The following is a 13,830-nucleotide window of genomic DNA, read 5'->3' on the forward strand; positions in this document are numbered from 1 at the left end:
ATCTCCGCCCTCCGCTTCCAGTTGAATACACAAACAAAAGTACTGCACGCTGTTTTAATTTTCAATCACATTTTTTGTAAATTAATTCCAAGATACAGTCCAGCATCTTAGTGTTCTACACAAAGCAAGCTTTCAGCAAAAGGTCAGAGGATCTTAGATGGTGTAAAAATATATCTTAAATAAAATAGTTTCTATAGGAGAGCAAGCCGTGTTGTACATCTCTAGGTCCTTAGAATAATTTACAGAAGGCAGAGGCCTGGTTGTACAATCCACACACTAGAAAAAAAGAGTTAGTGTACATTCATGCTACAAAGTTAGAAAAGGTACAAGTTCCAGACAATCAGGGCAGATCTCCAAACCCAGGCGGTGGATGCGATGAGTGCACTAACAAGCGTCCTGTATTTCAAAAGTGAGGAAGTTGAGCACTTCCAGTCCATAAAGACAGGAAGTGGATTAAAACAACTCATCTTCCAAGAATCAGTCTCTTTACTGTAACTCTTTCCTTTCAATTGGCCCGAAAGAACAACTTCTAGCAATAAAGGACTATCCGCTTTATTTCTCTGTTCCAGTTTGGAGCTCCTAAGTCAGAGCTGTGTTTTCAGTGTTACAGACTAAGATCCCAGCCGCTCCTGCAGTTTGAACAACAGGAAAGGATCGTACTAGGATCTGGAAGGACAAACTGCAGGGCTGCCCCCACCAGGGGAGTCCTTACAGGATCTGCATCCCTTTGGGGCAAATAAGGCGAAAGTTTCGCTAGTCCATCTGGGCCAGAGCCACAATTTCAGAGCAGGACAGTGTGACGTGATCCCAGTAACTTTGAGGATAGCAGCACTCAAGCTTCTGCCAACGCACCCCTTAGCACAGCTCAGGGAGGCAAGTGCTGGCCTTTCAAAGGCCATCTTGAAAATGAAGAAAGAGAGAGTAGCAAAGTCCCTTAAAGCATTTAATGGCCTAGATTATGAGCCTTTAGGACTCGTTCAGTTTCTTACACCACTAAGATGGTTTATTTTCCAAACCTCACTCCTTTTTATTTCCAAACTACAGTTCTACTCCTGCGCTAGCGCTCCTGCAGCATCAGGACCGCACATACTAGGAGATGTATATAATCTAATTTACACTGTTTATTAAATAAAAACACTTCTTAACAGAGAATACTTTTAATCCAGGAGAACTGGAAAAGCCTTACACACCGGACCTAGCCTACTCTACAGCATCCCCATAGGGAATGCCATGTCTCACACGTACACACCCACTCAAAACAGCGCACTCTCCGAGAAGAAAGTCAAACGCAGGACAGGAGGGGGCTTTGAAAAGGCAGGAAGGCAAAAACGGTCATTAAGATCTGCCTAAAAATAGCTAAAGAGTGCAGTGAAATGCTTTTAAATAAATACCACAGACACCTCCATTGCCTGGCAGCCAGTTTTATGAGCAGCTCTGAAGACAATTTCTAGCCGAGCTTTAGTGACCTAGGCGTTCTCAGCCAGAGTCCCGAGAGGCAAGCCTGACCTACTGCCGGCACAGCCAGTTTCTGTGGGGCAGCAGGGCATTCCCCATTTCATTTGCCCCTCTTACCACGGCCTCTCCTGGAAGAAGGTTTGCCCGTGCTCCCCGTGGAGGAGCTGGCAGAAGATGCCACTGCGATGTTGATCTGTCCTTCCTGAATCTCCTGTCGGGTCTCAGCTGGGAGGTGATTGATTTTCTGTTGCGTCTCTAAATAGAACATGACATCCCGCAACTGCTCCTGGATCTCGGAGATCTGCAGGTCCTTCTGTTCACAGGTTTCCTTTAACACTCTTATTGTTCTGAAGCAAAGCTTGATTTGCTCGCAAACACTTATTCAGTTCTTGCTCCTCCTTTAGCTCGTTGGAAAGCTTAGCCACTTTGTTATTCAGCTGGGAGCACCTGGCAAATAGAAGCATAAGTCAGGAAAGCAGCGAGCGCACGACACCAAGATCAGACACTGTTGCATCCCTTTTACTTCCAGTCCCTTAGAGCAAGTGACCCCCAGCTGTCCCCAGCCCCTCTGAGGCCACTTGGAATTTGGTTTTCTGGTGAAAGATGGGCAAGGGGAGGCAGCACAAGAGGACTCTGAAATCTCCCCAGCTGAAAGCTTGCTGGCGCCTGTTTGCCTGCATAGTGCTACCTGCACATCGACCAGGACGTTGTGAAGCAGAATCCCTTCCTTTTTCGCCCTCAAACTGTGTGACAAGGGACAATCCCTTCTCCTGCAAGCCAGGCAATTCCATCTTGTACCAAACACCAGCAGTGCAGGCGACAGGCAGGGTGTGTTTGTGAATGTGGGGCTGTAACCCTGGACACATCGGCAACTTATGGAATAGGCACCAAAACCGGGCACAGAGATCACGTGGGTTCTCAAGAGCGCTCGAGGCAGTTGGGCACTCCCAGATGCCGGATCCTGCCACACCCCAACTGCAAGACCCTAAAGTAATCACTTCACACAGGGGCAAGATGCTCCCACAAGGATGTCGTGGGAGTAGCCTCATGCTTCACAGATGGTGCTTCCCTGCTCAGGGGAAAGCCTTAAAAGTCCTCTGGCATCAAGCACAGACTCCTCTCTGCTCAGCAAGGTGAGCTGCATGGCCTGCAGCTCAGTGTCCTGGGCTCCCTGCTCCAGCCCGAGGCAGTAGTGCCAGGGCCTGATGGGCTTGGGGGAAACAGAGCACACAGCCCCACCTCGGGAGCCGGAACGCGCCAATTCGCGCAGTCCCCGGTATTTGGGATCTTTCATCTAGGCACTTCCTAAGGTCTGCATTTTCCTGTGTGCTGGGTGAGCTGCCCTCCTTCTCTCTGGGTGTACCCGCCCATGGCAAACCACACCGGCATCTACTTCTGAGCAGGCAGAGCAAGGATCCCTGAACGCTAAATATGCAGACAAGAGCCCCAGTCAAGTTCGGCTCAACAGGCACTTCCCATTTGTGAACACCTACAGAAATGAGAGCTTTTTTTAAAATAAGCCCTGCGTTCTCAGTATATCAGTTGAAATAGCTCAAAATTGCCCAGGAACAGCAAGACTTTTTTTTTCCCCCCCTTCTTTTTGGATGTCGGTGCATGGAGCTTTAATGGCTGCATGGGAACTAGACCTGGCAGCGGTACCCACTTCCTTTCGACAGACTGCTTTTCTTTGAGCAAGTCATTCAGCCTCTGTTCCAGACTGTCACACTTCTCAATGGTCTCTTTAAATTTGGTCTTCATGTTGTTAATCTGTAAAAACAAACACATGGGCAATTCAAACAGATCAAAGTCCTCTGCACTTTCATTGTGATGTTCAATCTTCTGGAGCGGTTTCTAGACTTTGACCAATTACTATAACCAAGGTAAGCAAAAGCTTTGGGGGTCAAGAAAAGGTTTAATTTTGAGGAAGACCCTCGGCACTACACTTTGCAGCTCCTCGACTTGGAACCACGTTGCCGTGGAAGCTGCTCACACAGAGCAGCAACTCAGGCTGCAGATCCGTGCCAGGCACCCCATTCAAACACAAGCTGCACCAGATCCTTAACTTCTTACTGACTGCAGTTGAGCGCTCGTTTAGCCATTCTCTCAGGCGTTTCTGCATCCATCAGCAAACTTCAATTTCCATCTTAAGGCTTTAGGACGCTGGGCTTTTGCTCATTTTGAACTAAACCTCAAAGAGGTACGGTCAAAGTGTGAAAACGAACGTGCTACTTTGCTCAGCACTGACTCAGCAGCTCAGCCGTCATAAGGCAGTGACCTACTGACACGAATATCTTACTCATGCAAAACGCAAACAGAGACACACGTACGTTGGCTTCCCCTTCCTCTCTACTTCACAACTCGAGGCTGCTACTGCCAAAGAAAACCAAGCTCGTTTCTCTAGGCACTGCGCAGAACACGCCAGGACCTCTAACGTAAGACTTACAGATTTGTAGGTGAAAAAAGGCTTGTTCCCCCTACTAATACAGTAGTCAGAAGGACGCTTGCTTGTAGCGGAGGCGGGAATTTAAAGGAAAAATGCTTTCCTGGAGAAGCGATCTGGATAAATGTCCATGTCAGCACACATGGTGCCTTCACTGATGCCAGAGTCGATGCAGAGCAGGTTTTTAGCCTTCCGGCCTTAATCACCGAATGTTTATGCAGCTGATGGTTAATTTGGGGAAGTAGCCTGAGCACTGATAATGGAATACACTGCACGCTGGCACCGATCCAGGCTACACTTACATGGAGCAAATAAAATTGTAAGGCTCTTTAAACATGAAACCACGTTTGGGGGGATGTATCATAGTCGTTTCGCTTTGAAGTTGCTTTGTGGATCATGTTTCCTGGTCATGTGCAAGACAATTTTTGCTCTATCACTTTCTTTTATAAGGCCCTCCATAAGATTTCTAGGATTGTTCTTTAAAACCAAGGTCAATGTTCACTATTTCAACGGCCGTAATTTTTACATTTATGCTGCACATACTAAATGGTTAATTAGAAGTCATGCAGCAAGTTCAGTTAAGGACTCAACCCCGAAGCCTGACTCACTTTAAACCTAGCTGAAAGGATCTACGTAGAGTGAAAAGCAGGAGAATATTCTCACTGGATTTTTGCTCGTGACATTTTGAAGCAGTCCTGCCTACAGGATGCTTTATAGGAGGAGACTCTGAACTTTTCCCAGAGGGTGATGAGGAGAGCTAGGGGATCAAAAAGAAAGGGCAAATCAATATGCATTTGGAGCAGAAAGACAGCTTCCACTTGCTGCAGCCGAGCAAATTAAAGTCATATTGTCTATGCTACACTAACCTTCCCTAGAGATACACGTCAGTGCGAGACGGATGGCACCGGCGAGCAGGGATCCTGCAGTACCATGGACTCGTTTTCACCGCTGCTGCAGTTTCTCCGAGCAGCGCATTTAAAAATCAACCTTCAATCGAGGTGGCAATCTACCTACTTCTGCACCACTGAGCAGCAAATTGCTAGATCTGAGCGTCGAGATAAGGGATACATCTCGGAGCCAATTTTCTCAGCTGGTAGCGAGACAGGCTGCGTCACGCAACGCCTGGGCTGTAGGAGAGACCGAGCGGCTCTGCCTCCAATTCAGCTTAACAGCATCCAGGGGCCCTTTTCAGCAGTTTCTTTCACACACGCCCAGAGCAGAGCTCACCTCTTCAGCTGTGTCCTTTTCTATCCGGACAATCTTGTTTTCCCAATAGATTCGCTGCGATTCCAGCTGGCTTGTTAGCAAATATGAGTACTATAAACACAGAAGATACACACGGAACGGTTAGCTTTTCCATAAGGGTGACTATGCTGTTTAAGAAGCCCAAAGGGCTTCGATATACAGATCAATTTAATCAGATGAAATTGAGCATGCAGGACACGCTGAACTTACTGCAGATCCACCAAATGTGTTTCACCAATTTGATTTCAAAACCAAATCACTTGTTCATTTTTTTATTATTTTTTTTAAGTCAAAGAAAGACTTTAGAGCACAACAGCAAGGATCAAGTCAAAGTTCTGCCAAGCCGTACTCGGCACCTTGCGAGAACTTTTTAAAGAGGGGACAGATTTTTCGTTATGTTGGCAATCAATCTCTCCAAGTTTTACACTCCACATGAAAATGAAGCATTGACCATCCCTGTCATGAAAGTCTGAGATTCCAAGGCTGAGTCACTGAGTTCTCCACTCACAGCCCCAAACCCAAGAGAAAAGGGAAAATGCAGCTCCACTGTTAAAATGTCTCTGGGAAAGCATCCTCAGCTGCGTGTAACTATTAACAATAATTGTTTTCCAACATGTACGGCCCATTCCAACGTTATTTTGTCATCTGAACACGGATATATGCCTTACATCTCACCTTTTCCCTTCTAGTTCAGCAAATGAGTTACGAGCAGGTTGGAAAATGTGATCAGTTGTGATCCTCAGGCTAATAAGCACCAAATGGAGCATTCGCTATGGAATTCAGCAGGTGCAAAAAGCCTAGAACGCTCTCAGTAATAGCCCAGTGCCAAAACACACTGCCAAATTCATTCTCTTTAGAAATACTTGGAACTCCTAAGCTAGATACAGAGGTCTTTCTTACTTTAAGCACCAACCACTCAGAAAAAGGGGTTAAAAACAGCTGGCTCAGCATCTAAGCGTTACTCAGAAAATGCACAGAAAGGCAACCAAATACTTATTTGAGCAATAAACTCACAAAGCCTGGTCTCTACGGGCTGTTCCTCCTCAGATACCCTTGTGCCTAATGCGGCTGAAATCATGCTGCAGTATCTGCTCAGTGAAGCAGCAATTTTGAGTGTTTCTCCCTTTTACCCTTCTAGTTAGGATAGAAGAAGCTGGCTAACAGGTACAGAAAAAAATAAAACTATCTGTTTAAGAGAAGGGAGCAGAACAGGGCTGGTACCAGATGAGCCTGTCAGCTTTCTTTATTTGTCAGCACAAGGACACAGCTATGGATTTCTACATATTTGGTCAGTTTACAAGCTAAACTACTCCAACTGACATTTCCATACACGTCTTGGCTCTTAAGCCAACTCACAGATCCACTAGGAAGGGTCTGGTGAGAGAGTCTGAGCATTTGGACCCATTTCTCTCCCCAGTGACCTAAGCGTTTGTAGCTGCATAACCAGCTAATCTCCAATTTACCGGTGATCACAGGATGAAACTGCAGGCAGCTTACAGTTAGCTGCATTGGCTCTGCAGAGCCAAGAAGATGTTTTAAAGGCAAAAAAAAGGCAAAAAAAAAAAAGCAGTAAAAACATCCTGCTTCTGCCTGAAGATGATTGCCTACATGCAGGGAGCGGGTCTGCTGCATAAGCTGATGTAATTGTCCTGTCATTGTATCTGGATTTGCAACACTGCTGTGCAGCAGCGCAACGCAGAGTCCGACAAGCCGCAATATTTACCTCTAATTGTAAGGCATCAATTTTCTCTTCCTGACACATATCTCCCTCACACTCATACTGGACTATCTTCCCATCAGTTTTACTTGCAACCAGTCGATGGACGTAGTTATCTGAAGAGAGGAAATTCAACCACAGGGAGTTTTAGCTTAAGAACACCCAGGTTGACACCAGTGGAAACACTTTATGCAGCACAATTAACCATGCAGACTGCTGCAACAGCATATTAGCGAGGCAGAAAGCCAACATCAGATGTATTTGTTATTTAGCAGACTTCACACAGACAACTTACAGGATATTTATTACGACAGCCCATTCCCATACCTCAGGGCAAATTGATGGAAAGGGAGTAACAAACACATTCCACAGAGACTACAGGATTGCCCCGGTTCATTACAGAACCATGTTCTCCCTCCTCCATCTGCTACAGACCCAAGAAAACTGCTATTAGAGAGAAGACAGATGATCCCAAAAGACCAGGTATTAGTACAGATGCAAACCCCTTAACCTCCAGGCAAACTCCAATGCAAGTGCTTTTACTAAGGGGCCCCGAGAGCCATTTTACAAACAAGGTCATCCTGGCAGAGCACTTACCTCCTGCGTAGTCCCAGACTCTGTGGTTGGTCAACTGCATGGCGTAGGTGTGCTGGGTCTCCTCAAAGTGTTTGTAAGCGTGTCGACTCACGTACCGGCCACAGCCTATGTGCCCACATATTAAACAGATCCAAAGATTCTGTCAACAGAAGAAGAAAGCTCTGTACACACAACGCTGCCCAGCGGAGGTATCGGCGCTCTGGGAACGCGTGATGCGACACCGATGGCCTGCTGGTGCCGCGTACGTCCAGCCACTGCCTTAGAAAGCCAACGGTGTTTGCTTCTCCCTTCCTCCTTTGCAGTCTTGCTCAGCTGGAAGGCTAAAGCGAAGGGGGAACTTGCTCATTCGAGCCGATTACGAGCCTGCAGGTGCTGGGCACGTTGATGGATTAGCACCAGCATGGATGGAAGAATGGCCTGGACTAACGAACAAGGCACCTCAGCAGGATCGCAAAAGCGAGCTCTGAGGAGTGTAGACAAGAAGGGACCCCCAAGTTAAGAGTTACCTTAGCTGCCCGATATCATACTCAATGCACACACTCCGATGAGCTTATATGCTGATATTTCTTTCTAAGAATCAGAAACAGGAAGCCTGCAAGGTAGATCCCTTCCCAGAACTGGCTGCAACTTAAAAGGAAAGCAGATACACCACGGGCAGGTAAAATCGGCCCAAAAGCAGCCACAGAATTAACCTCAAAAGCAACTAGAGCAGCTGCGCAGTCAGATCTAGTCTAGATCTTGCTCACCATCCACCCACCTACTTACTTCTTGAACTCCACACTCAAAACACTTGTTCTCTTCCACTGGCTCAGGCGTTTGGCAGTATCTGCAGACAGGACACCTGGAGGGCAATAAGCATCGTGATTAGACACAAGTTGCTCCATCTTAATATTATGGTAATTAAAAAGAGATCCAGAGAGCTCTAAGTAAATGCCTCATGCACTAGGACGTTCCCTATATGCATGCTTCTATCAGTTCTCATTTCTCCTGCTCAGATTTGCCCCCTTTCCACATAAGGCTATTTATGTAAGTGACAGAAGAACAAAGAACAGTTCTCCCAAAGCCATGTCACGGGCTCAGCTTGATCTGGTTTAGAGAAAATCTGCAACCAGGAGCATCACTGAGGCCACCAACAATGTCAGTCTCTGCCAGAAAGTAAAAAAAAAAAAAAAAATTAAAAAAAATCCACGACCGAGCTCAGGAACATTTCCCTGCCTCAGCCATAAACACTGCAAGAAGCACCTGTATAGATGTGTTACATGTCTCTAAGCACTGCTCCTCTGGCCTGCTGCCAACTGACATCTTCGGTTCTCCCTTACCTGTGGGGCTTTACGCAGCAGCTACACAGTGGTGTGGAAGGATGCGGCAATACACGCTGCTGAGGGCAGCTGAGTAACAAAGAGAGGTACTCACGCTTTGCCAACATACTTTAGTACCTAAAACAACCCCTGAGACATAAGGAGATGCTTCGATTTCACCCCAGCGGATTCAGTCTGAGCCCTCTGAGGAAGGGCATCCCATAACCGTACCCTAAAAGCAGCAGCAGCAGGCACCCTGCTGTTATTTCTTTTGAAACTACACCACTGCGCTGTCAGACAGATGACCCAAGAGCAGATAGAAGCTTTGTCCAGCCCTGCACACAGAATCACAGAACGGTCAGGGTTGGAAGGAACCTTGACGATAATTTGATCCAACCGCCCTGGCAGAGCGGGATCACCTAGAGCAGATCACAGAGAGCACCAGAAGCTCAGCTAGGGAGTGGGGAAACTGAGGCTGCACATCCCGCTGCCAGGACTGTTTATGTATTTTTCATTAGCTGCTGGATAAGCTGCAGAAATATTCAGGGGAGGAGACACTTGGATTGCAGTCAGCTTCCTATACAAATTCAGGTACTTACAGCCTCCGTGGCGCCTAGGCAAAGTGGACAAGAATTTTCTTTTATCGTTCTTCTAGACTGGGAGCCTAAGCTCCGCCTAAATTGTATATTAGATATTTAAGTGCTCTTTTGGATCTTGCTCCTATGCTGGCTAAGCTCCACTGCCTCAAATTTAAACTGGTTTTGATTTATGGAGCAAAGCAGCCCATAAACTTGAATAGCTACAAATGTGATTAATCTTGCCGAGTTTCTGTTACGCTGGTTTACAAATGACATACAGCAGGCTGAAAAATTTTCCTCATGCTCCATCAGAGAATCAGGCAATCCCGGATACCAGTGAGAGGGAAGAAAACTGATTTGTTATCATCCTTTCTTTCCCCACGTCCTTTCTCTCTTGCTTCCCAGTTCTGCCTCGCTGCATATCTGCTTTTGCACAGCTCTTCTCCATTCTCTCCCAGTAACCCAGTAAGGTCTACAGTATTTTAAAATATCTACAGTATTTTAAGATAATCAGCATTACTGTACAAGTCCCCTCCTGCCTCAGCAGCGAGGCCTACGGGAAACACCGTTCAATTACTTTTGGCGAGGAGATATCTCTCTGGGAGTCCCCTAATGGAAAAAAAATGAGCGTTAAAACTGGCAGTAATTCCTGCCCCCACACTCTGACGAGCAAAACCACTCTTGTCAGCAATAATCACCACTCTCAAACAGGGGTTTTAGATGTGGAAATCAAGAAAAGCCTCTTACGTGGTGTCCTCCCACCGCTGCAGACACTGGCTGTGAAAGCTGTGGTTACACAGTGTGGTGAGGATCCCGTTCACGGACTCATCCATCCTCTCCAGGCACACCGTGCACTTCGGGAGCTCTGTCAGATCCATCACAGGCAGGCTGGCCCCCTTCAAAAGAACAAGCAGAGACAAATTGCTCAGCACCCTCCAAGCACCATAAATTTAGCACTCTCGTTAGCGCCAAGGGACAAACCCTGAACACGCAGCCAGCCCTGTTCAGTTTTCTGGATTCACCAGATCTGCCCACAGCAGGTTTAGGTCAGCGATGCCGCAGCACAAAGCCCACAAAGTCACCAAATAAACTCTCCAAAGTAGAGCTGGAATGGGAAACAGGCTTTGCATTGATGCAGTTAAGCAGTTCTCACAGTGTTCTGCCCAGTCCAAATAATCCTGTGAGAATTCTCTGAAGGGCAGGGAGAACCAAACCAAAAACTTACATCTTCCGATTTGAAGACTTCAGCCCTTTCCACGTACACCAGCTGGCAAACATCCTCTTCTATAGAGTTGAACTGCCGGCCGTTGCATGCCATATAAAAGCTGTCTGCATCAGCCTGCGTACGAAACAAAGGAAGCCAGTGAAAAAGAGAAAACTCGCAGCTGGTACAACCAAGAAAGAAGAGAAATCTGCTGTAGCCTCTCCTTTTCCATCCACCAAGCCTCGTAATACCAGAGGGGATATTTCAGAGAGCCAGCTCCCGTTGGCAGGTGTTGCATTTTGGCACGGGATTTAGAGTTACCACGTGAAGAAAAGAAGTGAAGTTTGCAGCAGTGACAGCTACTCTGATATTAAAAAAAGGAATAACAGATTTCCCTTCAGCATCTGTTTCACCCTTTGTCAGCAATTTCAGTGCATTTGCAAAGCAGATCTGGCCTCCGCAAAAAAACAAAACAAAACAAAAACAAAAAACCTAAGAGGGCTGTGTCCCAGGATACTGATATTTGTGGCGAGGGAAAGGAATAACAATTTAATTATGGGGAAGGATCTGTTTCACCAGTTACAACTGAGGCATCCTCTGAACCTTGCCCGAGAGTTGCTTGCAAAGAGGCAGAACCAAAACAAAACCTGTCAAATACTTCATCCATTCAAAACAAAACAAAAACAAAAAACCTAAGAGGGCTGTGTCCCAGGATACTGATATTTGTGGCGAGGGAAAGGAATAACAATTTAATTATGGGGAAGGATCTGTTTCACCAGTTACAACTGAGGCATCCTCTGAACCTTGCCCGAGAGTTGCTTGCAAAGAGGCAGAACCAAAACAAAACCTGTCAAATACTTCATCCATTTTCACACAGTAACCTCCCCAAATTCTCTCTCTCGCCAACAATCACACCAGATCGAGGCAAGTCAGCTGAATTTTCCTGGTCACTCCAGCCAGAAGTATGAAGACCCCCAAGATTTGCTTTTGGTACCTGCAGATGCAGCCGTTAGGGGTCACTGGGGAACAGGGCTTCAAAGAAATTTCCCAAGAAACGGGAACTTCAGGGTGAATGGAGTACAAGTTTAGGATTTGCTGCAAGGGTGTTTAGCACTAGGTATTTGCCCCTGTGATGTGACAGAGGACACATAAAAATGTGTCTCTGCAACTACTGCACCTGCACAACGGACAGGGGGAATATCTCACACAGCACCCACAGCTGGGGGAAACGTCTCTCCAACCCCAAAATAGCTCATTTGCAGTTGGGAGAAAAAGAAGATGCAAGCTAGAGGGTCACACAGGAACTGGCAAGGGGAATGCTTAAAGCTATGTGGTTCAATAAGACCCAGGAGCAGCAAACTGTGTTCTCTGGTTATCTTGGTTTTGGGGGCAACTCTCCTTTTCACGCTGTGCCGGCACCAGCTGGGAGATCACCCAGCTCCCTGGAAAATCAGAACAAGAAGGAGAACAAAATGCAAATGGAGCCCCGCTCGCTGGGGCCTCAACAACACAGCGCACTGCTCTCTTTTCCAATACTCTTTGAGAGCAGAGAACCGTGTACCCCTACTATTTTTTTGAAACCATCCAACAAGAAACAGGATAGCTCAGAACATGGCAGACACTTGCCTCCGGGTCAAGGTGTGGGATTAATCTGGGTCAGCAGCCCTGGGAAAGCTCTGGGCAGTAGAACAGGGATGATTCTCTGAGCGCAAAGCGCAATCTCAGCAAGCAGGAGGCCAGTGAAGCCAAACAGCACTCCTAAAAAGCAGCTCTATACAATGGTGAAAAGGGACTTGCAGCTCTTACCTGCGAGCTAAACTTTATCAGCACCATATACTGGTTTGGAGTGGAATCTCGGATGATTTTCATGTGCTCGATTACTTCGTAGAAGGAGGCGACAAACTTCATCAGGTCATGGCTGGTCATCGTAGCGGGGACCGTGAGGATACAGAGCATGGCGCTGCGCCTCACGTCTTCTTTTAAAGAGGTCATCTTGCTGATAAGGCAACAGTGACACCACTTCATCTCATCCCAGACAGGACAAAGCTGGACACATCACATTTCCAGCAGCCACGCTTACGACAATAACTTTGTTGTCAATCTTAACCCTCTTTTGCACACTGGTAACATTAAGAATGGGAAGCAAGAGGTTGTGGTGAGCGTCCAGAGCACCCACGTGAAACTCTCTGGCAAAGGATTAACCTAAGCAGCTCTGATAAACGATGGTTTTGTCAGGAGTAATTTGACATCTGGTTTTTCTATAAAAACAGACGAAGTCGGCAAGCCACAGATACTCAGAACTATTCCTAGAACAAGTGAGCAATGTTTGTTACTATTTCCAATGCCCATTTTGTGTCTCCTGACAGCTTTCGGAAAGGCCTGAAATGGAAGCCCTTGCGCAACTGCAGGGCAACAGCGTGAAATTGTAATCCCTAAAATACGAGATGAAACCTCCTCCCTCCTCAGGCCTGCCGCCCAGACCCCAGAGACCACAATCTAATCGCGCAATCTCTTGAGAAGCTGCTTTCAAACATCATTTTTTAGGAAGCCACAACCATCCTATGCTATTACAGCCCCCAGCACAAGCCCTCTCTGCCTGGGGCGGCATCACCCACAGCTGGGGGATCCGGCCACCAGCTCCACCATTAGCACCCAGCACCGTCTGCCCTCCCGGCTGCGAGTCACCCTTCCTGTTTGTCCCATGTCAGGGTGACAGACTCACCCTTCCGGGTGGCAGCATTATTCAGCAGCTCTGTTCCCACTAGAGCTACAATTAGTCAAGAAATCTTACTTTGTTTTGTACAGATGCATAATGCCGTGAACGATTTCAACCGAGGGATTCCCGCTGAAGAAGGAAATCTGGTCAGGGAGCTGTTTTGAAGGCGAGTCTGGAGCAGCCTCACGCTCTTTGCTTTGATCGTCATGTTTATTTTTGTTCTCAGCAGATGCAGCCTCTGAGGACTTTCTTCCTTCCAGGGCAGCTTTTGTTTCATCTTTTACAAATCAAAAGTTTCCACATTACTAATGGCACATCAGAAATGGCTGCTGTGCCCAGGAAATCAAATTACAGCCCCAGAAAGCTGCAGAACCAGACACTGGTCTCATTGCTACGGACCAGCAACACCAGCAAGCAGAACACTGAGCCCCGGGCACAGCCCAAAATAAATTAACCCCTTACGGCGCGGGAAAGGCTTGCCAGAAGTAACCAGCTCTCCTACCTGGACCCCAACACACATTCCTTAACTTCTCAACTTGTTTTCCAAACTGCTGCAATTGACTCAAGACCCACAAACTCA

General features: G+C 46.9%; 1 protein-coding gene across 1 annotated transcript; it reads right to left on the minus strand.

The window, feature by feature from the left end:
- Positions 1–867: 867 nt before the first annotated feature.
- Positions 868–13,523, minus strand: BRAP (BRCA1 associated protein). The gene is given in 11 exon segments (XM_009872734.1): positions 868–1,787; positions 1,789–1,902; positions 3,119–3,222; positions 5,123–5,212; positions 6,864–6,973; positions 7,455–7,593; positions 8,220–8,295; positions 10,078–10,226; positions 10,556–10,669; positions 12,341–12,530; positions 13,326–13,523. Coding segments are annotated over 11 exon segments (1,338 nt in total). The 5' UTR covers positions 13,346–13,523; the 3' UTR covers positions 868–1,555.
- Positions 13,524–13,830: the final 307 nt, after the last annotated feature.

Source organism: Apaloderma vittatum, unplaced genomic scaffold, assembly GCF_000703405.1.
Source record: "Apaloderma vittatum isolate BGI_N311 unplaced genomic scaffold, ASM70340v1 scaffold27547, whole genome shotgun sequence".
In the NCBI taxonomy this organism is placed as follows: domain Eukaryota; kingdom Metazoa; phylum Chordata; class Aves; order Trogoniformes; family Trogonidae; genus Apaloderma; species Apaloderma vittatum.